The sequence below is a fragment of the Trypanosoma theileri genome, assembly GCF_002087225.1.
Source record: "Trypanosoma theileri isolate Edinburgh chromosome Unknown TM35_Tth_19_V1, whole genome shotgun sequence".
NCBI classification, from domain to species: Eukaryota; Euglenozoa; class Kinetoplastea; order Trypanosomatida; family Trypanosomatidae; genus Trypanosoma; species Trypanosoma theileri.
The window spans coordinates 455,541-483,447 of NW_021639861.1; the positions used below are offsets into that span (position 1 = coordinate 455,541).

Here is a 27,907-nt window from a genome sequence, read left to right on the forward strand (position 1 = left end):
TTTCTTCTTCTTCTTTCATCCATACATACGAACTTCTATTCAATTTAGTTCTCCGAAATACTATTCTTGGATGCCAAAATGATCCTTATTGGCCTTACAGGCGGGATCGCATGTGGGAAGTCAACTGTATCAAAGCAGTTGACGGAGAAACATAAACTAATAGTTATTGATGCAGATTCTGTGGTGAGGGACCTACAACGTCCATCAATGCCGTGCACACGGAAGATTGCAAAACGATGGCCGGAGTGCGTTAATAGAGAAACAGGAGAGATTGACCGCCCCGCCTTGGGAAACATTATCTTCCATGATGCAAAAGCCCGCCGGGAGCTATCACGCATTATGAATATCCCAATATTTATTTTCATGATGAAAAAGATCTTGCTATTGTGGTGGAAGAGCTTGTGCAATAGACTGAGAGGTGATAGACCGCTTCTTGTAGTGATTGATGTACCACTCCTATACGAAACTAATATATATACGTGGTTTATAGATAAGGCAGTGGTCGTAGCATGTAACGAAGAAGAGCAGATTGCTCGTCTTGGTAAGCGTAACGGATTCACTCGTAATCAAGCAGTACAACGGATACAAGCGCAAATGCCAATTGAAGAAAAGTGCAGACGAGCCGATTATGTTATACGCAACGACGGTACTCTTGGTGAACTAGAAAAGTCTGTAGACGATTCTGTAGAATGGATGCGCCGACAATCAGGTCGAAGGATGACTTGTGTCATGCTTGTTGTTTTGCTTGGTGGAGTCGCCTGTGGTGCGGTTGTGGCGTTTCCGTTTTTATTGATGCGGTTGTAGTTTCTTGATGACTTTGAAGTTAAGATAATGTAATGGTGGTGCCAACGAAAGGGTGGGAAAAGAAAAGATGTTTTCAGAATCTACCATGATGATAATCACAGTGACACTATGAAGGCAAATTTATCCTACTGAAGTGTTTTTTTTTTTTTTTTTTAATTATGTTCTTTACATCTGTTTTTCTTTCTTCCATTCTTCTTTTTAATTTCATTTTTTTTTTTTTTTTTCAAGGTTTCCTACAGGCGAGGCCTTCTCTATTTTCATAACGCTTCGGCGCACGGTATCACTAAGGAGAATGACTGAGTGGCCCGTTAATCGAGTTCGACAGGAGTTCCTGAACTTCTTTGAACAGCGTAACCACACTTTCGTTCCGTCAAGTCCTGTGGTTCCTCTCAATGATCCAACTCTACTGTTCATTAATGCAGGTATGAATCAGTTCAAGAACCTTTTCCTTGGTACAGCAGATCCCAATACGGACTATGGCCGCCTTGCCCGTGCGGCAAACTCACAACTTTGCATTCGAGCAGGAGGTAAACACAATGATCTTGAAGATGTTGGCCGAGACACATACCATCATACCTTTTTTGAGATGCTTGGTTCATGGTCCTTTGGCGACTATTTCAAGCGTGATGCGATCAAATGGGCATGGGAGCTACTGACAGAGGTTTACAAACTTCCAAAGGATCGTCTGTACGTAACATATTTTGAAGGGGATCCAGCAAATGGAATACCTGCAGATGAGGAAGCGAAACAAATATGGCTAGAACTTGTGCCACCAGAACAAGTTATTCCTGGAAATGCAAAGGATAACTTCTGGGAGATGGGTGAGGTTGGCCCCTGTGGACCTTGCTCAGAAGTACACTTTGATCGTATCGGTGGACGTAATGCTGCTGCACTAGTAAATAAGGACGATCCAATGGTAATTGAAATTTGGAACCTTGTGTTCATGCAGTTTGAACGTCGTGAAGGTGGTGTACTTGTACCATTACCAAAAGCACATGTGGATACTGGTATGGGCCTTGAACGGTTAACATCCATCATGCAAGGAGTTCACTCAAACTATGATACTGATGCCTGGACACCACTGTTTGAGGCTATTCAAAAAGTTACAGAGTTCCCCAAGTCTTATGCTGAAATCCGTGATGATACTAATTCTGACGCTACTATAGCTTACCGTGTAGTAGCTGATCATATTCGTTGTCTCACTGTTTCATTGGGTGATGGTGCCATGCCAGATTCTGTAGGCCGTGGTTTTGTCTTACGCCGTATTATTCGTCGTGCTGTGCGCTACGGTGTGCAATTTCTTGGTGCTAAAGTAGGTTTCTTCAGCCAACTTGTGGACGCAGTTGTGGCGTCATTGGGACCTTTCTTTACACACTTGCAGGATCCTCGTACAGTGCAGCGTATTAAAACAGTACTCGCGGATGAGGAGACTTCCTTTGCCAAGACATGGGAAACAGGACTTAAACATTTTAATAAAGCCGTTGCTGAGGCGACTAATAATACCATAAGTGGTGAAAACGCCTTTATTCTACATGATCGTTACGGTTTTCCTGTTGACTTAACATGTTTGTTGGCAGAGAAGGCAAATATGCGAGTGAATTTGGATGATTTCCACGCTACAATGAAGGCAAGTCAGCAGAGTTCAGGTCGTGTAGCTGCGGCAAAGACATTTATAGACGTACACCAAGTAGAAGAACTTAAGAGTAAAGATATTCCTTTAACTAATGACACTACAAAGTATGTCTGGGAAGATAGTACATCAGAAGTGGTGGCCATCTTTGACAAGAAAAATGGTTGCTTCGTAGACATGTTACTACCTGGTGAAGGTGGTGAAGAGGATTTTGGTATTATATTGGATTCCACAAACTTCTATGCAGAGTCTGGTGGTCAAATTTATGATACAGGTCGTATAGTTGCTGCCGCTGATGCTATATTTAACGTGAAAAAGGTATATAATATTGGTGGTTACGTGGTTCATGTGGGTAATATGGAGAAAACATCATCTCCTCCTGTTCCCATTCCTCTTACAGCAGCAGTGGAATTGCAGGTAAACTACAAGCGACGTTTGCCTATTGCAGCAAACCATACTTCGACACATGTCCTCAATTGGTGTTTGCGACGTGTACTTGAGGAAGAGACACCAACAAACTATATGGAAGTACAACAGAAGGGTTCACTCGTTACAGATGAGATGCTACGCTTTGACTTTAGTTATAATGGAAAAGTTAGCCAAGAGGATCTTATCAAGATTGAAAATCTTCTTAATGAGAAGATTAAAGAGAATCTTGTGGTATATCGCAGAGAAGTGCCACTCGAGAGTGCAAAACGCATTGAAGGATTACGTCAAATGTTTGGTGAGAAGTATCCAGATCCTGTCAGTGTTATCTCTGTTGGTGTACCCATTGAAGACCTCATTACGAACCCTGAAAATCCTGAGTGGCGTGCTTTTGCCATTGAGTTCTGTGGAGGTACACACTTATCAAACTTGAAGGAGGCTGAACTCGCTGTTATTATCTCAGAAGAGGCACTCATGAAAGGTGTACGTCGTCTTGTTGTTGTGACGCGCGAAGCTGCAGAGAAAGCCCATGCGGAAGGAGAATTACTGCAACAGGAGTACAGTGAAATATTAGCCAATGAGGGAGTTGCAACTGTTGCGAAAAGGCTCTCAGTACTCAATAAGAAGGTTGGCGACAGCTCCATTCCGCTGACGCTGAAAAATATACTTCGTGAGAAGATAGATGGCAGTATTAAGACAGCACACGCCAATGCCAAAGCTATGGCCGCACAACTGAAGGAAAAGGCCACTGCAGCGGGACGTGCAGCAGGAGAGTCATATGATGCAGCGACCAATCCATTTCTTGTGCAGCGCCTTACAGAGTATGGGGCCGACCGTGAGGCTTTGCAGGCGTACATTGAGGGTTTTAAGAGTGCCGTAAAGGGTGATGTTGGTCTCTTTCTAATTGGTGTTGGAGATGCCGTAGCTATTGCGTTGGTGGATCTTCCAGCGGCGTTTACATCACGTAAGTTGAGTGCTGTTGACTGGGCAAAGGCGGCAGTGGGCAAAGGTGGCGGCAAACCACATTCTGCCCAATCAGGATTTGCTCTTGCAGATGTTGAGAAGGTATTTGAAAAGGCAGTGGCAGCGGTGGATAAGATGAAGAGTATGCTGTGATTCTCTCCATGTTTATCCTCTACATAGCTATACACGAAGATATTTTCTTGTGAAAAGTGAGGGGCCAAGTGGAAGAAGACGAAAAAAGAGAAGAACATTGAGAAATTATGTTCATTTCTATTTACTTTGAGGTACAGTACGCATTTTGAACCTTTTGATTCAAAATAGAACGGGGCACAACTGCAATCGACAAGGGTAAAAAAAAAAAAAAAAACGAAAGGAAGGAAAAAAAAAGAAAGAAAAAAAAAAGAAAGGAAAGGATGAGATTCTTACCATCATTTCCATTTATTATAATTTGTCATCATCTTTTGTTTATTTGGCCCGACTACGAAGAATAAGAAGAAGGAGGAAGATTTAAGGGGTGGTGATTCTTCAATTTTGCAACCATTATTAAGTATGATTAATAATAATGATAATTATTATATATATTAGGGTTTGCAGAGGAATAAAAAAAAGAAAGCAGAGGAACTGCGTAAGAAGGATAGTAAGGTCTAAAAAAGAAAAGAAGAAATAATAATAAAAAAAATAAAATGGACTCTGAGAGTCGATACTATTGTCACTTTTCTTGTTACTTTTATGTACAAAACATTTATTTTATTTTTTCTATTTATATATTTCCTGTTGTTCGATTGTATTATTAAGATAAGGTATACTCTTCTGCGTGATAGACACACCTTACATTCTTTCTAGGTTGTCCAAGCGGCAATGTCAACGGATGAGACAAAGAAAACTCCACCCTCTTCACCAACCAAAGCAGCAGATCCAGAGAAGGAAGAAGAGACCGTAAGTGTACCTCTGGACGAGAATGATATCTCTCTGCAGCCAAGCCCTCTTGCACTCGTCCTTCGTCATCAATGGCTTGCGGAGTCTAAAAGTGCCTTAAGAGAGGAGGAAAGTGTTGCCCGTCTGGAACTCCTGCGGGCATGCCACGATGATTTCCTCGCGATTGTGCGCCAGTCACTCTTCACGCTGCGGAAAGACTCTCTCGCCCTCGCCGCCGTGCAGGAACGGCGGTGGATGGTCACCCACATGCAAGACAAACAACGGGTCGTTAGTCAAGAAAAGGTCCAACACAATACAAGAGCAGATGTACAACACCCACATCACACAGTGGTAAATAATAATAATAATAATAATAATAATAATAATAATAATAATAATAATAATAATAATAATAATAATGGTAGTAATAAAAATAATAATGGTAGTAATAATAATAATAACACTAATAGTAGTGAATTTGCAGCCGACGAAGACGCCACGACAAAACACCTGTATCGACTACGTGCGAACAATGTGCGCCGTATGACTCGACAATTGCGGGAGAAGCAGAGACTCGTTGCGACGTTTGCAGAACATGAAATGCGCAGAACAAAGGCAGCAGAAAGACGTGAGAAGCTCTTTTCAATAAGAAGACGTGAACAAGGCAAGAATAATGCAACAATGGAGGACGTATTCACAAGGAAAAAAGAAGAAGAATACCACCACCACCACCAACAACAACAACAACAACAACAACAACTGCCGGAACATCGGTGTAAGACTATACGTGATGAAAGGAGGAAACGTGCCCTTGATTACAGATCTCGGTTTATGGAAGAACGTAGAAAACGTCAAGAATCTATACAACAATTGGAAGAAAATGTACGTGTATTCTTAGAAGGATGTCGTACTGTTTTTTTAAATGGTATTGTAGAACTACGGGATACGGCAGCATGTATACATGACATGCACTGCGATGGACTTCTGGGGGACGCCAGTGCCGTTGCTCAACAACTTCAGGAAGGTCTAAGCGACATATCTGAAGATCCCTGCACATCCCTCAAAGTGAAGGAAGAGTGTCGGCGGGAAAAACAGAGACGAGAAGATCAAAGTGGCACTACCACAATACCTCCTTCTCCTTCTCCTTCTTTTAATGCTACTGCTGCTGTTAATACAAATTCCAATGCTAAGTTTGTTGATGCTTCAATAAGGACTCCCTGTAAGGGGTCTCAATGTCCAATCTCTTTGGCCTTTTCATCGCCGCTGCAGAAGTCAACTTTATCGAGCGGCAAAAAGAAGAAAAAGACGGAGATTACACCTATACGTGATACAGATTATATGCGATTGTGTGGTACAAAAGAGACTTTAATACTGTCGTTAGCTGAAGTTTCACCAGCATTGCATAACGACACTTCTGTGACTCGGCGGTCTCAATCATTATGTGTTTCTCCACCCAACTGGAGGTAATATATATATATATATATATTTTTTTTTTTTTGTTACCTCTCTGTTTATCTGTCTATCTACCTATCTAATGTCTCCCCTTCTTTTCTTTCCTTTCAACTTTATCGGAATTCTTGTATCTCAATTAGTCTTGTTTCCTCTAACTGACATTTTCAATTTTTTTTTTTTCTTTGACTATATTCCTTATCTTATATCTATATGTGTTTTTATGGGCAGATTTTATGCTTAATGGCGAACTATGCTTTCACTGGATAATTCTTTGATTCTCTTGTTTTTTTTTTTGGTTTCTCTGTCTAAAGTTTTTTTTTTTTTTCTGATATAGGACCCTAACACAAGGGTATCAGCGTAGGTATATTCCTCCTCATTTTTTCAAGGGTGAAAAAAGAAAGAAGGGCATATATTGAGTTGGAGGAGGTGTAGAATATAGAGTATATATAAATAAATAAATAAATATATATATAATATATATAAAAGAAAACGTATATATATATATATATATATATATATATACCTTATTGTTTCTCTTCTCAAACCCAGTTCTGCAGGGAATGGATAATTATGTGCTCCCTGTAGCCAGTGGTAGGAATGTTCATGGTTCCTTCAGTGACTGCACACAAAATAGCTGGCAGTGGTTATCACGCAAGCCAATAAGTAGTGAACACCCACTCTGCCGCGGGAACAGTAACATTAATAGTAATAGTGACGGCAACAGAGATAAGAGCAGTAGTAATAGTAGTAGTAATAGCAGTAGTGGAATTGCAGTTACGCTGGCGGCAGAAAGTGGAGTATTCGTTCCTGCGCCAATTCGTCCACGGATGAGTAAGTTGCGGTTTCCACAACTAGCATCGCCATCACAAAGTAGAAGAAGTCCCTCTAGTGGGGTTTCTGATTCCTGCTTTACAGCAGCCAAAGGGGAAATCCGTGAACCACGGAGAATTGTGAAACATGTAGAGTTTCAGCTTCCTGCAGAAACCTCCCGTCCGACGGAGGCAATCAAGCCTACAAGCGTTTCTTCTTTTTTCCCCATGAATGAATCCCTCTCTAACCGAAGCATTAGCAAGAGGAGCAAGGGCAACAATAACAACAACAACAACAACAACAACAACAACAACAACGAATTCAAGAATCCAAACAAAAACAACAATGTGATGACTTCGTTGAAAGGCAATACCACGGATGGTCAAACGGTGCTTGAGTTCTTCTCAGTGTCGAGTTCTCCTTTATGGGTAGAGAACATGAGAAATGATTATGGCCCGCATGGGATGAGCAGCAGCAGTTTCAGTATGGATTCTGTAATAGACATTGCTGCTGCACAGACATTTCAGCGGAATGGAGCACGTCGAGCACGAGCTGCGGGTCCAGGTTTTGATCAATTCACATCGCCAGTATGTCAATTCTGATATTTAATAAGAAATCAAAGACCCAATAAAATAAAGAGATTTTTGGTGATTGTTAATAATAAAAGAATAGGAGAGGTTTGTGCTGACCAGTGAGACTCAAGTACCCTTGTTCGCACAAAGGAAATTTGATTCTAGGAACTGGTACTGGTAACAAACGATATCTTTCTTTCTTTTAAAATTTTTTTTAAAAATTAAAAAAAAAGTTGTGTTATTTTTATTTTTTATTTTTGCGTTTGATTTTCTGCCCTCTGCTTTCTGTGCCTATAGGCTGTTTCTTTCAGTGATTGTATCAGCTGTTAAGGGGTATGTCCTGCGAATAGTATGTAGATGTTTTTTTTTTTTTTTCTGCCAAATGCCTTTCTTTTTTTTTGTTAAGGCTGTGTTTTGTACGGCATTGCCTCTCACGACCACTTCTGTGGTTTTTCTTTCATTCTTTTCTACTCCTTAATTTCTTATCCTGCTTTTTTTTTTTTTTGTGCTATTTTTCATTTCTCAGTGCCACACCCCCTTTTGTTTGTCTTCTTTTTAGAATTCCCTATTACTCTATGTATGTGTATATCTATATGTGATTGAATATATTTATTTATTCTATTTAATGTGTTTTTCCCTCTTGCTTTATGTATATGTATATATATATATATAAAGTATGTGTTTGAAGTTTGTGTGAAGGTAGTTATGAAGATATGTATGGTGCAAATTTTTGTATTTATGAAGTATATTTCTGCCAAATATTGTTTTGGAGTTGTACACATCTGGAGTAGCTCAGAACTGTGTAGATGTATATGTTCGAGAGCCTACCATTGGTTACAGTTCTGAATAGTCCAATTCCTTTTTGAATATAGTACACTCTATTGTTGTTGAAAATGGACGAGAAGTGTTTTTCAAAGGTCTTTACGCGATATCTTTTTTTTTTTAATCTTTTTACAGGCTTTTTTCTCACCTATTTTTTTTTTTATTCCAGTATCAATGTGGGTGTTTGGCACGTAGAATATCACTCTGCACTGTAAAAGAGAAGGCTGTGGGGGAAAAGGTCATTTATGATCGCATGGTGAAGGGTTTATTTAAAATAAATTTTTTTTTTTTGATTTGAGGAGCTTCTAGGGAAGTAGGCTTTTTGGGAATCAAGTGCCTCAACGTTGGTGTTTTCGTATTGCATTTTTTTTTTTTTTATTTTTTCCACTCTTTCACCACTCATGATAATAATATATATATTTATTTGTTTTTTCACGCTTCTGCCCCAGCTCTTTTGTTCTGTTTTGAGTGGAAATTTCGTTGATAGCGAGATGAGTCTATTTTTTTTTTCCCCCTGTACTTGCTGCGGCTGTTGTAGCTGCCACTCCCCTTGAGGGTCCCTTCCCATGTTGTGACTCTGTGGTGTGGTGTGGGGATATGGCTGTGGTTTGTGCTTATTTTATTCCATAGATAATGTGGGCTTTGTTTGTTTGCTTGTGTGTTTGTTTGTTTGTTTGTTTGTTTTTATGTATATTGCAGTGTCTGTGTGTTTGCTTGCTGGATCGTTGGGGGAATGGCGCACGTATAGGGAAGCTGGAAGTGTAGATATCCATTTTCCTCTCATACTTTTCCATTTCTTTATTATTATTATTATTATTATTATTATTATTATTATTATTATTATTCTTGCCGTGATGAATCAAGAGGAAAAGGCATTTCTCACACCGCTTTTTTTTTGTTTTACTGCGCGATTGTAGTCGGTTGAATGTATTTAATTATCAGAAAAGGTTCATTTTTTACTGGAATGAGAAGCGTACTTCTTCCAGTCATTTCATTTTGTATTCCAACTCTCCGCTACTTTCGCTCATTGATATCTATTCATGCATATTGGTTACAGACATAGTCATTTGGGTACGCGTACGTACATGTGCAATATAATTATATATGTGTATATCTATATATGTCTCTGTGGATGATTATTTTTCCCCTTTCTATTATTATGTGCTTCTAAATTTTATTTTCTATGTGCAAATGTGAGTGGAATGGCATACGCGGCGCTTGAAGTTCCATTCCTATTTTTAATGCTACCCTTTCCATTATTATTATTATTATTATTATTATTATTATTATTATTATTATTATTATTATTATTATTAATGATATATATATATTAGTTATAATGAAAGAAAAGAAAATTCTTTTTATTAATATGATTCTCCTTCTTCATTGCTGTGGGTGTTATCTTACTTTGTTATTATTATTATTTCTTCTTCACGTTTTTGAATTGAGGGGTCGGGGTTGGGTACCGTGAGATTAGGTAAAGGGTTATACAAGAAAAAAGTAAATAAAGGAAGAAAAAAAAGGAAAAAAAAAAAATACAAATGCGCTGGTTGGTGCGATCTGTTATCCCACCTGTTGGGATCATGCGAAACACATCTATTACGTCTGGCACACGACTTCTCTGTACAACAAGGACTATTTATGCCCCCAAACGTTCACTCTCAACAACAAGAAAAAGTAATTCTCCAAAAACCTCCGCTCTCTCACGCAGAGGCAGCAGTAGCAGCGGTAGCAACAACTCGCGTGGAGGTGCTGCGACAGCTCTTAAAGAGAACAGCACAACAACAGCAACAACAACTCCCACTTCTAGAGCGAATACGATTGCGGATACTGTTCCTGGTTTTGCGGCGAGTACTATTAGTCTAGAGGAAGGAGAAGAAGAGGCGGAACGACGACTTATGGAGGGAGATACAAGACTCGCCATGCGGTTATTGATGCAGCGTCACTTTCTTTACCAAAATAATGCGCGACGACCAGAAGAGCGGCGATTAGAGGAGGAACGGGATAAATTGCGAAGAAAACACCGAGCACGCATGGAGCGGATTGAGGAAAAAACACGCAACTCAATAAAACTAGGATCTGATATCGCCGTTGACGGTATTCTTCCCCTCTACCGACACTCCAAGGCAAAGGGAGCAGCAGCAGCAGCGGCAGGTGCGGGGATGATGGCAGCGTCCACGGGTTCGTGGATGCGTCTCAATCCCGTAGAGGCTGAGAGTATTGGCATGACTGATGATGATGACTATAATAGCGGAGGTGATGGTGGTATCAAGGATATTCATGCAAGTGCACTCCTAATGAAACCGGATATCTCTGCTTATGATAGTGAACATGACCAACGAATTTGTAGTTCAGAGGTGCTGGATGAAGAGCAGAAACGGTCCCAAGGGGAACCAAAGGATGGTGAGGGAACGGTTAAGTTGTTGTCGAAAGAAGAACTTGAGATGAGTGCTGGATTGACGCCTCAGCGTGTGATGCAGAGTCAACTACTACAGGATGAGGACCAAGACTTTGCAGTGGAGGCGTATCTCAGTGACATTGATGAATAAATCTCTGGTTTAACTCCTGTCATCACTCTTGAAGAAATCTAACAGGGGAACCCTGTTCTTCTCTTTCTTATTTTTTTTTCTCGTTCACATTGTTGTTATTGTGGATGATACTTCATTTATGTGAGTCTATTTTGAGCTGCTATTGCTTTGCTGGATGCCACTTCATCCATTCGTTGTTTTATTATTATTATTATTATTATTATTATTATTATTATTATTATTATTATTATTATTATTATTATTATTATTATTATTATTATTATTATTATTATTATTATTATTATTATTATTATTATTATTATTATTATTATTTTCGCTTTATCTAAGCACGTTTACGGTTCTTTCCCCTATTGTTTTCCCCCTTGTGCCCCTCATATTAAATGGGGTACTTCTTCTCAAGGGGAAAAAGAAAAAGAATACTAGTGGTGAGGAGAGAAAACAACAACAAACACAGAAATGAAAGAAGGCAATACCCGAAAAGGAGAAACCGCAATGGAGGACTATAAATACATATAAATATATTTTTCCCCTTTTCCCCTTTTTCCCTTTTTGTATTTTTTTTTCTCTCTCTCTCTCTCTCTCTCTCTCTTTTCATTCTTCTTTAATACGTCACCCCATAGTAGTAGTATCGGTGGCGGTGGTGGTGGTATTTCTATTCGCTCTTATAGTTTTTTTTAGGGGCTGAACGCATAGCTGTGTGCGTGTTGATATAGATAGATATATAGATAGAGAAGGAACGCGCCCACCCTCTTTCCCTTTTCTAAGGAGTGCGTGTGTGTGTGAGCGACAGTCTCTTCTTCTTCTTTTATAGTCTCTTCTTCTTCAGTCTCTGTATACTTCCATGCAACCTACTTGTGCGGCGGTGCCCCTCTCACAGCCGGCGTTGACGCGGCGGGGTGTTGAGTTCACGCGGACCGCGTGGGCCGCCGGACTGCGGCCGGACGAACGCCGCCCCGCCCAACTGCGGCCTGTCGCCGTTGACTTTCCGCTTCCCGCCCGAAATGTCGCCCGCGTCCGCTGCGGGGGGACTGTCGTGATCGCCACCGCCGCCGACCGCCTCGTCGAGCCGCACCCACGACGGCCGCGGCACGGAATGCTCAACTGCAATGTCCGGCAGAACCCGACAGAGCGGGACGCGCAGGCGCAGTCGCAGGCACGAAGACAACTCGCAGCATTTCTTGAGCGAGTTATCAAGGGAGGTGGTGTGCTAGATACGGAGAGTCTCTGCGTATTGCCGGGGAGGCGAGTGTGGAGTATCACTATTGATGTTGTTGTGCTGAATGATGAGGGGAACACGACAGACGCGGCGATGTGGGCCACCATGGCATTGCTGTTGCACTACAGGAGACCAGAGATTACCGTGCGTGGTAACAACGTCATTGTACATCCCCCACACGAGCGAGACCCCGTCCCACTATCTATACATCACACTCCACTTTCCTTTGGTTTCGCCATCACAACGGCACCGGGGGCACGGGAGAAGTTGGCGCGGCAAACTGGAACCAGTGTATCAGAAGCCGCACTAGATGTCGTTGTGGATCCAACAGTGGAGGAGTCACTCGCAGCAGCAGCCACACTAGTTGTGGCTATCAACACGGAGGGTCAAGTATGTGCGGTGTCAAAGACAGAAGGATGTTGCATCCGCGTGCCAGAGCTCAATCAGTGTATTCAGACAGCATCTGCTTTAGCGCCACGCGTTATGGAGTTAATTCGGGATGCTATGGCCGCACATGATAAAAAAAGGCAAGAGTCAGTTAAAGGACAATTCCTTTGGGCACAGAAACGTGCTGGTGTCAGTAGGACAGAAGAACCGGAATCAGCAAAGAAGAAAAAAGAAGAGGCGTGATGAGTGGAGAGTCACCAGTGGACGGACTGAAGTTGTGATAAAAAGGTAAGAACAATGAGGAAGACAAACTACTTCAGTCCTCCCGAAATGAAAGAAAAAGAACCGGTGGGTCTATACATATATATGAGAAAAAGAAGGAATGAAAAAGAAAAGAAAAGAAAGAAAGAAAGAAAAAAAAAAAAAAAAACGTGTGCGAGAGAATATAACGGAAATAAAGAAAGAAAAGAAACCGAAACGAAAAGACATAGCTACATGAGTATAGTGTCTGTAATTTTGTTTTTCTCAGCGTCAAATTGTTTTTTTTTTTTTTTTGTTTGTTTTCTGTTTCCTCCTATTCCTTACTGGTAATCTGAGGGTGAAGTAACCCCATTTTTGGAACTTTTTTTCCCCTTTTTCTTTTACTTTATTGATTTGCTTTTCTCTTGGATTCTCGCCGTCTTTTTTTTTCGTTGTTGTTCTTGTTGTTGGTGTCCCTGTGATTATTTTGATTTATTTGTATTAGTTAAGGCATTCTGGCGCACATCATCTCGGAGAAGCTCTTTGTTTGTTTGGAATGGACTTAAGCCCTCTGCCAGATGAAGAGTTAGGGGTTTCAGAAGTCCTTTGGTCTCCTGATTTGGATGCACGTTGGCGTTTCCTGCGACGACATATTAGTCCATTTGAAAGGGATCGAGTAGCGTACTATTCGGCCAAATATCAAAAGCCTGTGTTTGTTTACATGAACCCCATCGTTTGGCGCCGTTTAGTAGAAAAACAAGGCGCTTTTCGTGCGGTAGAACTCATGCTAATGTTAGGCTTTGCGCCAGCGCCGGAAGGCCCGTGGACAATAACAGAGTGGATTGAACGTGAGGCTGCGGCAACCGCACGCAATACATCTACTACGGGAAGCAGCGCCAGTTTCAGTTCCAACAGCGGACACCCCAATTCTCGGAGGTCAATTGCTGTTCCCCCTGGAGCCGGTGAGGACTCACGTATAGGCGGCGGTGTGCGTTTCTTTGTACTTAATCATGAAGATTCACGCCCATCTATTACAGGTTCTCCAGTAAGTCAATATATGTCTCCACGTTCTGGTACGATAGGGGTTCGGGCCGGCAGTCCGGCAGTTGTGACAATGTGCACACAGGTATCGTCACCAGTTGTTGCAACAACAACAACAACATCAACAACAACAACTACTACTACTACAGTGTCGTCTGGAACAGCTTTAGCCGGAACACACCGGGTAGATGGGGAACCCACTATCACACGTATCCGTAATCTTGAGGCTGAGGTGCGGGAACTAACACGACAGATTCGCATTCTCAAGTCACGAGAATTAGAGCAAGAAATGAGTACAGTCTCTGATGTGACATCACAGAATGAGACACCACAACCGCACATTATTGTACGTCCTGATCAACCCTTCATTGCTTCCACAAACTGTCATGCACTTGTATGTCTACCAGTAAACTATCTTGATCCTGATTGTGCACCTTATGTTGTGTCTCTTGGTGCCGCATCGGGGCGCATGTTGTTGGCATGTACTATTGTAGAACACCGTTATGTTATATTTGTCGCGCCTCCCCAGCGGCATGGTTCATTGGCTGTTGTTCTTCTTTGTACTCGAGAAGGCACTCTTCGACCATATACGCGGGCGGTGTGGTTGGAGTATAGAGCACAGGATCCACCCAACACGTTAACGCACCACGCGGTGAATCAACTACTACAGGAGATTCCGCTGCCATCCTCGGCGACTGCTATTGACGCTAACCCAAGTGAGATGGAACAGCCGAAGAGTGAGAGTGCCTTTGAAGACGATAACACCTTCTGTGATACCGATACCGCCGTGAGTACCTCTGACCACGGTTTAGAAGCGGAACCTCGTCTCCCTCTTACAAAAGAAATGCTACAACTCATACCAAATGGGGTTATCACGGGTATGAGGGCCTCACGTACGGCGGCGACAAGTCAAGTACATCCCCATGATACTACACTGAGTGTTCCAGATAGTTCAGGTTCGTCCGAGGGCGGTGAACGTGAGGCGGCGGCCCCAGCAGAGCAACTATGGGATGATAACCGTCTCCCCAAACGAGGTAGCACCACAATGAGTACCGGACACCCGACGAGTTATCAACGTGGACAACAGAGTGGTTACTCAGATGAGGAGGCAACACAACATGCTTTTAATTGTACGACAAATCATACTGATTTAAGTAGTTCTACTGCAACCTCTGTGGTGAGCTTTGAGAGCACAACACCCAGTGTCAGATTTGGTTCTGCCGGTATAATGATGCGTCGCGGTTGGGTACGGCACTGCGTACCAGGACATCATAAGACAACCAATACCACCCTCTGAGTGGATATGTGAATCTTTTCGTTGCCAAAGAAAAAAAGAAAAGAAGATCCATTGACAAAGTTGCAAAACGGAGATTATGCAGCCACTAGATGTAAACCCCCAGCAGCATATTTATTAGGAATATTCCTTTTTCCCAGTTAGTGGCAAGTTCGTTTGTTTTCAGTTTATATTTCTTTTCATTTTGGTATCATTTTTTCTTTCTCACTTATCCAGTCTAGTGCAGTAAGTGTTAAGTAAACTACAGTTCTGCTTGCCTTTTTATTTTTTATTTTTTATTTGTGTACTTCCTCATTTCTAGGGGAAGTGTCCACCTACAGAACCACTCTAAGTCAAATAAATCTGTGTAAACGGACTCACATACACACAGAACAAGGAATTAATTATTGACATATACACTCTTTCTGTGTCTTAGAGAGATTTAAGGGAAAGTAAAAAAAAAAAAGAAAGAGGTGAATTGATTGGTAGATATAAATAAGTAGAGGTTGCAAAAATGCTGACAATGCGTCAGCTGGTTCCCCCCTCTGTGACACACCTCGCACGTCCTTTTCTTTTAGTGGATGGTCGCACTGTGGTGCTAACCGCTATCGCTTCCTCCTTATATGTGCGGATACCCATCTGGAAGACAGACGTGTACGGAAATGCGGAGTGTACTCTGGGTCACACAGTGGATGAATTAAATTTAGGAAGCGTTGCTGTAGATATTGTGCCATGCGCACATCAGTGCTTCGTGGTGCTGACACAAGATAATGAAGTAGTGGTGGGAAGATACCAAGCAAATTTGCCAACACCACGTGATTCATGGCTAGAAGATGATGTGCTGCACCCAAACAATTCATGGATTATTTTACACCGTGGTAAACTCTCAACAGCACGACTCGGTAGTCGCTCTGCTCCTTCCATGTGTCCACTTTTTGCCTGTGGGTTAAGTGGAACTGTTGTGCAGTGTAGTATTTTTCGCGGTTGGCGTCATGCAATTAGAATTGTTATCCCAAGTAACGCATCTGATACTTTTTTACGTGAGAAATGGATTTTAGATGTTCCACATGGGGTAGGGTCCTTTTCATATGGTGTTGCACCTTTCAAGCGTGATGTGATAGAAGAGTCGGATGAAGATCTTTTAGTGCAATGTACTGTCGCTGAATTGGCAGAGCGCAAGCGTACACAATGTCAGTCAATAGTAACACCTCCGTGTGGTTCTCCTCCTGTAAGAGTCATTGTAGATGTTGGTACTGCTGATGATACGATAGTTGCAATGGCTTTGATGCCAAGGTTACATTATTCAAGAAATGACAGTTTTGTATTTGTGTCTGCGTACCGTAATTCGTTAAAGGTCTATGAAGTTCAATCTTCATCTCTCTTGAAAGACTTGGCAGCCAGTATATCTGTTGATGGATCTCCTTACTTTGTATTAACACTCCCAGAACGAATGTTGGTACTTTCAATGCTTGGTGGTATACACATACTTTCTGTCCTCCTTCTTGACGGTAACACACCGATTGGTATGGCTGCTCATACACAGAGTTGGGGGGTCATTCGTCTCGCACGGAGCTTACAGAAGGTTGTGGCAGGTGTCGTACTGCAGCCAAAAGATCAGCCGCCGCACATCAGTACAAAGGAAGTCTTATGGCTGCTGCTTGATAATGGCACACTGACGGAGGTACCGTTAAGCGCATGGCTCTCGCAGGATGGCCAGACGGTCTTGTGTGACGCCCCCGGCATTCACTCGGGCGACTGCGAGGACGGCGAGTGGCCGCAGAGTTGCATTGCCGGTTTGCCGTCGGGATTCCGCGCGGTTTCACTGCTGCCGCTGCAGCACCGCCGCGGGTGTTGGGCGCCGTACGTGGGGACAGGACGGTATGCGTTGTTGAGTGATGGCGTGGCTGACACTTACATCATTGATCTCATCGCCCGGCGGGTAGTGGGGGGTTTATGTTCACAAGGCGCCATGACGGCGGCCTGCACGGGCCCTGGTGTGAGTCTACTGGTGGCATACAGCAAAGGTGTACTGCAGCGTCTCTCACCAGGCCTTAACGCACCAGCGCGGGTATGTGCGGAACTTGCGGCTATTCGATACATGCAGCCACTACCGCACATGGATACGACACAGTCTTCCAGTTTGGTGTTTCATTTCTTGGCAACTACCGCAACACACACGGTTATTTTGGAGGGGGCGGTTGGATACTTAAAGAAAGTGCGAGAGACGCATGATTTTATACTTGATGAACCAACCCTCGCAGTATACTCAGCATCAGCGTCCCAAACGCTAGTAGCAGCAACAACAACAGCAGCAGCAGTTTCTCCGTCGGTTTCACCATCATCTTTTTTTTCTTTCGCTCAATGCACTCCCACGCAACTTAACCTCTCCGGAAAATGCATACCACTGAGAGAATTACTGCCGGAATTTGAGAGTATTTCTCATGCATATTTCGGAGGTAATAACTTTATCACCATTGCGGATAGTAGACGCATGGCGGTTCTTTGGATTGATAATGGGAATGCTCCACGTGTTGTCATTCAAGAGTCTCTCCCAGGCGATATATCGCATCTGACTACATGGCCTATAAATGAAGAGAAACAACAATGGGGTGTGGCAACATGCCTTTGGTCACATGAGATTGTGGTATTGTTGCTAAATGAATCTTTTGTACACCGATATGTGCTTCCTATATCTGTCGTCGTTATTTCTAGTTTCCCATTGGGAAATAATATCAAAGGTGACACCATCTATAGTAGTAATACTAATACCAAGAATCATAAGACGACAGATGACATCTACAAAATGAGTGGAGTAGGACTGACGCTTGTAGATCGCAGAACGGCTGTATTGCACTGCGACACTGTGGAAAATTCACCTACCCTTAAAGTATTGGAGGATGTTGATGGTGATGTATTTTCTGCAGATAGTTGTTTTCCGGTTTTTGCACTTGGCGGAAAGGTTAACCCTAGACCACATTTTAACCTTATGGCACTGCGTAACAATACAGTTGAACTTGTAGCGTTAGACTCTAGTGCCGTTATTATGGAGCAGTTGGGTGTTGCCTTGTCCCCACATTCAGCAGGGATCTTGGGTGGTGGTTATTGTAGTTATAATAGTACTAGTGCTACTACTATTGTTGAGGGTAGTCCTACATTCCGCTGCGGTTTTTTATTGTATATTCCATCTTCTTCATTTTACATAATCGTCCTGGCTGATGCGACACAACTGGCCGTGTGGTCATTACCTGAAGTTATTCCCCCAACAGGGAAGACCGCCTCATCTTCTCATCGCCGTAGTGTACTACGTCGTGGTCCTGTGGCGTACCAAGTAACACGATCATTGCAGTTGCCAGCTGTTACAACGTATGAACACCGTCTCTCACGTATTGTGTACCTCCCGTTTTCTAATACAATTGTGGCACTCACAGACCGTGGGGAGGCGACGTCACTTGTTAGTACTATTGATGCAGAGACTTTTCGCGTCCTTGACGCTCTTCCTATGGCAACACGTGAGATTCCAACTTGTATTGAATCACTTTCTGCTGGTACGGCCGTTGCTACCACTTCTGCTGCTGCAGACGCTGTTGTAATTGGTACTGCTGTACAACCACTTGTGACGACTAGTGAGCCAAGTGAGGGACGTTTACTAGTTTTGCATGTGCGACCACTTCGCATTTCCGCCGTAGCGTGTATTCAAACAGGTGGAGTACTTGACATCTCTGTACAAGGATTTGGTGAAGAGCAACTCATCGCGGTAGCGGCTATTGATCGTGTGTTGGTTTACCGTCTCACTGGAGTTACCCTAACCCATCTCTGTTCCACCGATACAAAATCTGCCTGTACCACCGTGGCGTTACGTTATCCGTTTATCTCATGTGGTCTAGAGTTGTGGGGAACTCAATATATGCAGTTGTTACCGGAAGGAACCGGAACTGGAGACCCGGATGAGTGGGAAAGTCTCTCAACTGTATCACACAATGACGAATATGAAAACGTCCCAAATATGGAAATCAACAAGAACAATTCTAACAAATATGAAGGTGAGAAGGAATCATCTGTTCCGCAATCGTCGTCTGGTGCAGGTGCCCCATGGTCTCGATGGCGTGGGGTATCTTTTACGTTAAAATCCTGTGTGCTTGAACCTGCCGCCTTTGCTGCTGTACACTCTCAATCTACTTACGGTGATGATTTTGTGCGTGTGGACTCTGCCCGCAATCTCACGACGGTCTCCTTCCGTGCTCCTTCCGCACCAGTCGCCGATGAAGTGGCGGCCACCCGTGTTGTTGGCGTGGAGGGTGGTTACTGCAGTGCACTCACCCGCGCCGTGCGGCTTCCATCGTGTCCACTGCAACTGCACGTGTGTGAGCGGACCGGCTGGTCACTGTGGCGGCACCGGCATGTGCCTTTTGTGTTGTGTTGTGAACATCCAGCCGCACTGCGGCGTGTGGGGCCGTTGTTGTTGTTGCCGTGTGCAGACGGTGGACTGCGGGCCGCGGGGGAAGTCCCGCACGCCTTCGCCGGGCCGTTGCTGCGTGTGGAACAGCGACTCACGGAGTTGCACGACACCACATTCGCCTTAAGCCGGCGGTGGGACTCCTGCACAACCGCCAGTGTACATACCAATACGACCAATATAAATATGAATACGAGAGGAATTGGGGGACTGCGGCGTACATGTCATGCGGTGAGTGTAGAGAGTGCACATGCGATACAGAGTGCAACGCGGGTGCTGCGTAAACAGAATTTTCTCTGCGTGGATGCGGTGGAGGAGTATTGGCTGTTAACAATGCTGGCGGAGGTGCCAGACCCAATGCTTGGACCATCTGAGGCTCTCTTGATTGCACGCAAAAAGGGATTGCTGGATGAATATCTCCTGCATGTATGGGAGGAATACGCAGGGGAGTTGCAGGATGTGGATATTGGCGAGGTGTTATATCTTTGGTAATTGAGAAGCGTAAATACATCACTTTTCTGTTTTATTTTTCTTCTTCTGCTTGCTTGTCCTTTCGTTTGTGTGTTCTCTTGTCTCTGGCATTGTAATTATCACGTAGTTCTCACGTCTACTACTATATTACGACTAGTTCTACTAGTTGTTGTTTCTACAAGTACTTCTTCTATGATTGCTCACAACGGAGAAAACACAGTCTGATTATGGACGTTATTACTATCATTATTATTAATATTTTCTTGTTCTTACCACCAACACAATGAGGTTCTTTCGATCTATTTGCCTATATATCATTCGTTTATTATCTAATACACTCATGATTTTGCAATGTTTTTTTTTTTTTTTCCTTTTTTGTTTTTTTCTCCCTCTCTCCTCTTATTTGCTATTAGTTCCATCGAACGTACTCTCGATAGAAAGCCAAGAAGGTGTTTACACTTTTTTTTTTTTTGTATCCACCAACTCACCCAAACAAGAAGAAGTTGAAGGCGAAGAAAAGAAGAAAAAAGGCTAACAACTTCGATATCAACAAGAAGAAGCGCATCAGCGACCAAGCAAACAAGGAAGGTATACAAGAAAAAGAGAATAAAGAGAGAAAGAAGGAGTATAGTTATTATCCCGTTTTCTCTCTTTTTTTTCTTAGATACATACACATAATCTCTTTATCAGTCTTGATTTTTGCCGAGGCGAAGAAGATAGAGAGAATAAGAACAAGAGAAGAATCACAATTACTACAACAGCAGCAAAAAAAAGGAAGAAGAAAAAAAAAAAACGAAAAGAATAAAAAAGAGTGTCAAAAAGAAAATACCCACTCCCCCAGCAATCAGTTGAATATTGTTTCTTTTTTTTTTGTGATTTCAACATAGCGCCTCGTTTTTCTCCACACTAACTCATTTTTTTTTTTTTAATCTTTCCGTCCTTTCGTTTCTCTATTCATTCCTCCCACATTCTGTGTGTGCGATAGAAGCCCACGATTCTGTGACCATCGAGGATAATCATTCCATACGCGTACATAAGTTGATATATATATATATATATATATATATATTCACGTATTCACACTTCTGCAAACACGGGTTAAACAGTAAAACACACGAAGGAAGAAAGAAAACAAAAAGGAAACGTTTGGGTGAAGAAAAGAAAAAAAAGAAAAAGAGAGAACAGAAGGCCGTAAAACAGTTTCAGTGACGCACGAGTGCACTTGGCAATTTGCGTTGTTCCCATTGTGTTGGCAGAGTTCAAAGGGGCACAGGCTGCGAAAGAAGATCCAAAGAAAAGACGAATAAAGAAGGAAAAGAAAGGAAAAAAAAAGGATAATACCAAGAAGAACAACAACAAGTATCACGACTAAAACTGCCCAAGGGAGGGGAAGAGAGGGAGAAGATTATTATCAAGAAGAACTGAAGAAAAAAAGAACCAGACTGCAGAAAGGAAGAAAAGAAAAAAAAAGTAAAGAAGAAAAGAAGAATAACAACAGTAACAAGAAACAACGAGGACTTTGACAACAGCGATTGTCACACATTACAGCTGCAAATACGAAAAAAAAAAGAAAAAATGGACACTCCTTCTGTCGTTTTGGCTCAGTTGAGAACACTGAAATTGAGCAATGGGGCGCGTGTGGGGGATCTTCCCTCCAACACCGTTACACCCTCAACCAATGTAACTAGCACTCTGAATGTTTTTATCAGCGAGCACAGACATCTCGCGGCGACGGCGATATTAAAGCAGCAACATCCACAGCGGGATGAAGAGAGACTGAAACGAAACGCTGCAAGAGAGACTCCATCGCATGTGGTCTCCAGTGACACCGTCAGTAGACACAATAGACAAAGTGAATTAAAATCAAACCGAGCTCTTCAGGGCACTAGCAGCAGTAGCAGCAATAGTGGTCCTGGTACTGGTGTAGTGGGTGGTGTTTCTGGTGGTGGAATAGGACATAGTGGTGGTGTTAGCAGCAGCAGCAATAATAATAATAATAATAATAATAATAATAGTGCTGGCAAACCAAATCGACTTCGCCCTACACCACGTTCACAGCAGATTTCGGAGGAAACACACAGCAAAGAAGGAGGTGCTACGACTACTGCTACTGCTACTGCTACTACTACTACCACTACATCTGCTTCTTCTGTTGCACAACCATCTAATGCGATTGAACAGCTGCTTCGAGCGTTACCGTCGACGAGCATTGCAACCGTCCGGGAACCCATTCCAACACCGCCTTCAGTAGCGATAGTACAACCCAATGTGGAGCCAGATGCTGTGCGAATGACGACAGTGGTGGCTGGAGATGCGGCTAATCCAAAGTTGCTAGAGCCAATAGATAACCTTAATGCCCATAGGCCTATTATCCGAACTGCACCCCCATGTGATCACCGATACATTATCGTTGGCGACATTCATGGTTGTCCAGCACAGTTGGAAGAACTAATGGCTAAAGTGAATTACCAACAAGGGAAAGATTGTCTAATTCTTGCAGGTGACCTAGTAAACAAGGGACCTGACTCTATAGGAGCGGTGCGTCTTGCACAAAAACTTGGTGCCATTGGAGTTCTGGGTAATCATGATTACACGTTACTGAACTGTATTGTCCGTTGTCGCAAGCAAAGGCAGACTGTACAGGAAGAGCAGGATCCTGTCATGCAACTTGCGAGTTCCTTCCCGCAAGGATGTGAAGATTACCTCCGCTCCCTCCCCCACATGTTACGCATTCCCAAGTACAATGTACTGGTAGTCCACGCTGGTCTGAACGTGAGTTACCCGATTGATAGCCAGGACGTGTATGAGATTATGCACATGCGGCGTCTGGAGCTGTTAAGCAACAGCGGCACGGGTACCAGCAGCAGTAATAACAACAATAACAGCAACAGTAACGTTGGTGGTGATGATAAGCGCACCCGCGGTAAGGCGCGCTGGCGTGCGGTGGTGAAGGGCAATCGCGGGGATCCGTGGGGAGAAGTGTGGGGCGGCCCCGAGTTGGTGGTGTTTGGCCACGACGCCCGCGCTGGACTGCAGCAGCACCGCCTCGCGTACGGCATCGACACCGGCTGCGTCTACGGGCGGGAGCTCACGTGTTTGGTGTTTGGCCCGGCCGACCCCGCCGGGACGCTCGTCTCCGTGCCCGGGCTGCCAAAGTACACCAACGAGCGCCAGGGCCTCCCGCCGCCGGCCGCGCCGGTCTACGAGCACTACGCCGACGAACTCGCCAAACTCATTCTGCGGCCCACCACGCGGTCCGTCGCCACGCCAAGTGGGGCGAATGGCAGTCGGCCGGTGTTTCTCGCCACGCCTCTGAATGCCGCCGCCGCCAGCGCATTGCCCAACAACAACAACAACACAACAGGACCCGCAGCGGAGGATGGCGCTGCCAGTGGATTGTACGCCGTGGAGCGGGCCACACTCTTGTCGCTCATCAAAACAAATGAACTGCGGGCTGTGAAGACCCTCATGTCGCTCCCTGCGTACGAGACCGCGTGGTTGTCGCTCCTGGACAACCGAGATGAGGACTACACCGGCAGCTTCTGGATTCCACTGGTGCAGGGAATACTAGAGGGACTGTTAGGTCACCCCACACAGTCCACACCAGACTACGCCGATGATGTACTGCAACTCGCACTGGAAGTATGTGATGAACTAGAAGCCGTAAGGCAAGTTGTGACAACACAACTGCAGACATTAGCAGACCGTGAGGCGTCCGGCTCGTTCTCTCTAACGAAAGCCACAGCGAAGTTTCTGCGGCTCGTCGCGGTACTGTAATAATGATGATAATGATAATAACAACAAGAACAATAATCGTTGGAGTTGTGGTTTCTTGTTGAAATACCCACTGCCGCCCTTCTTTCCTCTGGTGGTGATGACAGTGATGATGATGATGATGATGATGATGATGATGATGATGAGGATAAGAAATGATAATAACAAATGATAATGGGGAAGAAGAAGAAGAAGAAGAAGGAAAAAAGAAAAGAAATGAAATGAAAGAATGGAAAATAACAAAAGAAAAAGGTAAGGACGTCTGATATAGGACAACGATGGGGAACTGGAGGAAAGGGATGAAGATGTGGAAAATTAAGAAAAGAAACTAAAAGAATTTGGGATGGATATATCTATATATCTATATATATGTGTGTATGTAATTATGTATCTCTGCTTGAATAGATAACCATAATAATAAAAAAGAAAAATAAGAAACAGGAAGACTGAACAACAACAACAAAAAAAAAAAAAAATAGAGGAATAAAAAGGAATAGGTCAAAAAGAGATGGAAGAGGGATTGAAGTGAAGTGGGAGGGTTTCACTCTCTTCAGACACACTGAACAGCCAATGGATAAAGCTGTCTCTCTTGTTATTGGTGTTTGTGGATAAGGAGTGGAAATGACAATACCGTGTGAGACTATTCCTCTCTTATCGGTACTGTCATCCTTGTGTTCTCCCTACATGAATCTCTTATTTGAATCCATTCATCCATTCATTGATCCCTTTTTTTTTTTTTTTTACTGACCTATTTACTATTGGGCGCCGTTTCATTTTATTTGTTTCTTCGTTTGTTTGTTTGTATGTTTGTTGCTCTCGTCCTTTTCTCGTGCGAACGCCCAACCCCTTCTCTTCCTACACCTACACCCGCATGGAACGAACACTTAACGAGCGGGGGGACCTGCAAGATGCATACAGTAAGGGAAATAGAAATAAGATGATGATGAAGTGAAAATTATTGCTTACCCCGATAATCGTATATATATATATATATATACTTACATACATTCTCTTCGGCAGAGTCAAGCAACCGAAAAAAAAAAGAGATATATATAGTAATCAGTGAGCAGAGAAGCAAACGGTTGTACATACATATACTGTAATGTATGTATGTTTGGTTTGTATCCTGCTATTTTGTTTCTTCCAGGGCTTGTACTCCGTCCCTCTTGCTTTCTTTTTTTTTTCTTGGTTTCTCTTCCTTATAATTTTCTATTTTTATTTTCTTCGTTTTTTTTTTTTTTCGTTCTCACTATCTCGATCTATCTATACCTCTTTTGCTGTTATTGGATGAGATCATCCCCCCAGGCGTGTATGTGTGTTGGCCCACTAGACATGGACACACGCAAAATAAGTATATATATATATATATATATATACGTGATTGTATGTACATGGAGTGCGTGAAATGAATAGACACATCATACCACACAACTTATTGGGGAGAAGAAAACGGAAAGAAAGAAAAAAAAAAAACGAACAAACAAACAAACAAAATGAGAAAGAATCAATGGTAATTATTAACAAGTGTGTAATAAAAGGTTGTGATGAGTTATCCCTGCATCTACTAAAGGAGTGGGATTCCATTATTCTTTTACTCATCACAATTACTATTAGCATCTGTTATATTCCGGGTTCTTGATTATCATTTTTCTTTTCTTTTGCTGTCATGAATGATAGTGGGTGATTATGAATATGATGATCTTTTTTTCTTTTTTTTTTTCTTCTTTGGGAGTGGGAATGAATACTTTTTCTGCGTTTGTTTGTCTATGTATGTATGTATGTATGGTTTGTTTTTTCTTCTTTTTTCTTTCTCTTTCTACGAGTGGGATTCTTGTTTTCTTTTGGTTTTCTGTTCATTGTGTATTACTGCGTGTCTATCTATCTATCTATCTATCTATCTCTGTATGTGTGTGTAGTGATTCGTATTGCAGAAGGTACACCTGACAGTTTTTTTTTTGTTTCTTTTGTTGATCTATTGCTCTTCTATATATATATATATATATATATATATATATATATATATATATATGAGTGTGTCTATTTATCTATCTATTTATCTATCTATTTATGTAATGCATGTATGATATGTAGTGCATTGCACACCCATTCTTTCTGCGTTTTCTCTCAATCATATATATATACGCACACATTCTCTATATAGTGTATATATAAAAATAATAGTTCTTTTTTTTTTTAATTTCTCATTCTTTCTGACTGTGTGGAATTCATCCCTTAATTGCCATCAATTTCTCAGTGTTTATATGTGTGTGTGTGTGTAGATATTCATATAGTCAAACACACAATGCCGTTTCTTTTTTTTTTGTTTTAACGGTTCTCGCCCCCCCATACATTACAATACAATACACTAACAAGAACAGAGAAGAGGAAGATATATATATATATATATATATAATGTGTATATGTATGTATGGGGATTGAATGTTTTTTTTTTTGTTTTTTTTTGGCTTCTCTGCACGTACTTCACAACACTGTTAACAATAGGCAGTGCATTAATGGATGAATCTCCACACCGGTGGAATGAAGAGAGAGACGAAGACATGCCGAAGTGTTTTTTTAAACAACAATTGATGCGATTTTGGAAGGAAGTGAAACAATTCGTGGGGATAAGAAAAATGATGAATGAGAGGATTTTTTTTTTTTTTTTTTTTTTCAGAGAAGTCTATGCAAGTGGGAGAACTAGAACAAAACCAATAAAGAGAGAAAAATGCAAGTAAGAGAAAATAATATACTACGTCGAAAAGGGAAAAAAGGAAAAGGGGTGTGGGAGTTAAAAGAATGGGGAGGGAGATCTCTATATAAAGAGAGAGAGAGAGAGAGAAAGATGATGCTGTAAGAGTAAGAAGGGAAGTATATATATAGGCAGAGATAGAAAAGGAATAAATTGCGGCATGATGAAATATTAATAGATGGCATCACATGTATGAATGTCTGTTGTGGGAGTAAAGAAAAAGAAGAAGGAAAAAATAAAATAAAATGAATTATAATAAAGAAAGAGAAGAAATAAAGGAACAATTGATGGTTGCTAGAAAAGTATATTGGTAAGAGAAATGAAGAATGTTGTTTCTTTCCTTTTCGGACACATTTCTCTTCTTTTTTTCTTTTCCTTCCCTCTTTCTTTATTATATTATATTATATTTCTTGGCGCCGTTGTCTTCTCTCAAATCAAACAACCATCACAATATTGTATGAACGTAAGAAAGTAATAAACTTCATTGGGGGCGTTCACACACACACACACACACACCTCTCTTTCTCTCTCTTTTCTATTTCTCTCTTCGTTGCTTGTTATTCTTCTTGTTCTTCTTCTTATTGATATTGTTAATATTATTATTTCCACCAGAGAGAGAGAGAAGAGAAAGAAGAGAGAGAATGGCGGTTGTGTGTGGCCCCCGCAGACAAGGCGGTTGGGATGAGAGCAGAGAAGGAAGGAATTTAAATATTAAAGGACCATAACAGTAAAATAACCGTAATCATCAAAGAGAAAAAGAGAAAAAAAAAAAAAACAATAAGAAGAGAGGGGATTTACGTAAGAAAAGAAATTATTTCCAAATTAAGAAAAGAAAAAAAAAATTATAAAAGAGTGAAAAAAGGAAAGGAAGGAAAGAAAGACGATATGGACATGTTATTCACAATAATAACAATAACAACGGCATTGTTTGCTTTCGTTCTCTTTACTTTCATGTTCTTTTCTTTTTCTGTTTTTTTTTTTTTTTTTTTTTTTTTTTTTTTTTTTTTTTTTTTTTTTTTTTTTGTTGTTTATTTCGCTCGGAGATCTCCCCGCCCTGTGCAGTATTGCGGCAGGAGTAAAGAGAATGGAAACGCAGAAGGAGACAGCAGCGAATGGGGGAGTTGTGGTTTTCTATTGAAATGAATGGGGTCATCGTTTTTTTTTTTTTCTTTCATTTTCTGTTTATTATTATTATTATTATTATTATTATTATTATTACGATTGTTTGTTTTTGTTTTGTTTTGTTTTGTTTTTTTGTTCTTCGCGTCTTCTTGAGCAGCGATGCTGTGTGGTGGGAGAGATCAGCAAAACAATACAACAGGACCTCCCCTCTCCCCCCATTAAAATATATAAATATATA

The 27,907-nt window shown here is 42.0% G+C and overlaps 9 protein-coding genes across 9 annotated transcripts; all 9 read left to right on the forward strand.

Moving 5' to 3' along the window:
- Positions 1-78: 78 nt before the first annotated feature.
- Positions 79-804, forward strand: TM35_000192670 (putative dephospho-CoA kinase; the record flags this gene model as incomplete). Its single annotated transcript, XM_029026765.1, has 1 exon — positions 79-804. The coding sequence occupies one exon, from the start codon at positions 79-81 to the stop codon at positions 802-804; it is 726 nt and encodes a 241-aa protein (XP_028882089.1).
- Positions 805-1,096: 292 nt separating this feature from the next.
- Positions 1,097-3,976, forward strand: TM35_000192680 (putative alanyl-tRNA synthetase; the record flags this gene model as incomplete). Its single annotated transcript, XM_029026766.1, has 1 exon — positions 1,097-3,976. The coding sequence occupies one exon, from the start codon at positions 1,097-1,099 to the stop codon at positions 3,974-3,976; it is 2,880 nt and encodes a 959-aa protein (XP_028882090.1).
- Positions 3,977-4,681: 705 nt separating this feature from the next.
- Positions 4,682-6,205, forward strand: TM35_000192690 (uncharacterized protein; the record flags this gene model as incomplete). The annotated part of the gene is made up of 1 exon (XM_029026767.1): positions 4,682-6,205. One exon carries the CDS (start codon positions 4,682-4,684, stop codon positions 6,203-6,205), a length of 1,524 nt encoding a protein of 507 aa, XP_028882091.1.
- A 545-nt stretch (positions 6,206-6,750) lies between these two features.
- TM35_000192700 (uncharacterized protein) lies at positions 6,751-7,602 on the forward strand (the record flags this gene model as incomplete). The annotated part of the gene is made up of 1 exon (XM_029026768.1): positions 6,751-7,602. One exon carries the CDS (start codon positions 6,751-6,753, stop codon positions 7,600-7,602), a length of 852 nt encoding a protein of 283 aa, XP_028882092.1.
- A 2,333-nt stretch (positions 7,603-9,935) lies between these two features.
- TM35_000192710 (uncharacterized protein) lies at positions 9,936-10,943 on the forward strand (the record flags this gene model as incomplete). The annotated part of the gene is made up of 1 exon (XM_029026769.1): positions 9,936-10,943. One exon carries the CDS (start codon positions 9,936-9,938, stop codon positions 10,941-10,943), a length of 1,008 nt encoding a protein of 335 aa, XP_028882093.1.
- An 841-nt stretch (positions 10,944-11,784) lies between these two features.
- TM35_000192720 (putative ribosomal RNA processing protein 45) lies at positions 11,785-12,789 on the forward strand (the record flags this gene model as incomplete). The annotated part of the gene is made up of 1 exon (XM_029026770.1): positions 11,785-12,789. One exon carries the CDS (start codon positions 11,785-11,787, stop codon positions 12,787-12,789), a length of 1,005 nt encoding a protein of 334 aa, XP_028882094.1.
- A 553-nt stretch (positions 12,790-13,342) lies between these two features.
- Positions 13,343-15,124, forward strand: TM35_000192730 (uncharacterized protein; the record flags this gene model as incomplete). Its single annotated transcript, XM_029026771.1, has 1 exon — positions 13,343-15,124. The coding sequence occupies one exon, from the start codon at positions 13,343-13,345 to the stop codon at positions 15,122-15,124; it is 1,782 nt and encodes a 593-aa protein (XP_028882095.1).
- Positions 15,125-15,614: 490 nt separating this feature from the next.
- Positions 15,615-20,045, forward strand: TM35_000192740 (uncharacterized protein; the record flags this gene model as incomplete). The annotated part of the gene is made up of 1 exon (XM_029026772.1): positions 15,615-20,045. The coding sequence occupies one exon, from the start codon at positions 15,615-15,617 to the stop codon at positions 20,043-20,045; it is 4,431 nt and encodes a 1,476-aa protein (XP_028882096.1).
- Positions 20,046-21,599: 1,554 nt separating this feature from the next.
- Positions 21,600-23,801, forward strand: TM35_000192750 (serine/threonine protein phosphatase; the record flags this gene model as incomplete). The annotated part of the gene is made up of 1 exon (XM_029026773.1): positions 21,600-23,801. The coding sequence occupies one exon, from the start codon at positions 21,600-21,602 to the stop codon at positions 23,799-23,801; it is 2,202 nt and encodes a 733-aa protein (XP_028882097.1).
- Between the last annotated feature and the right edge of the window lie 4,106 nt (positions 23,802-27,907).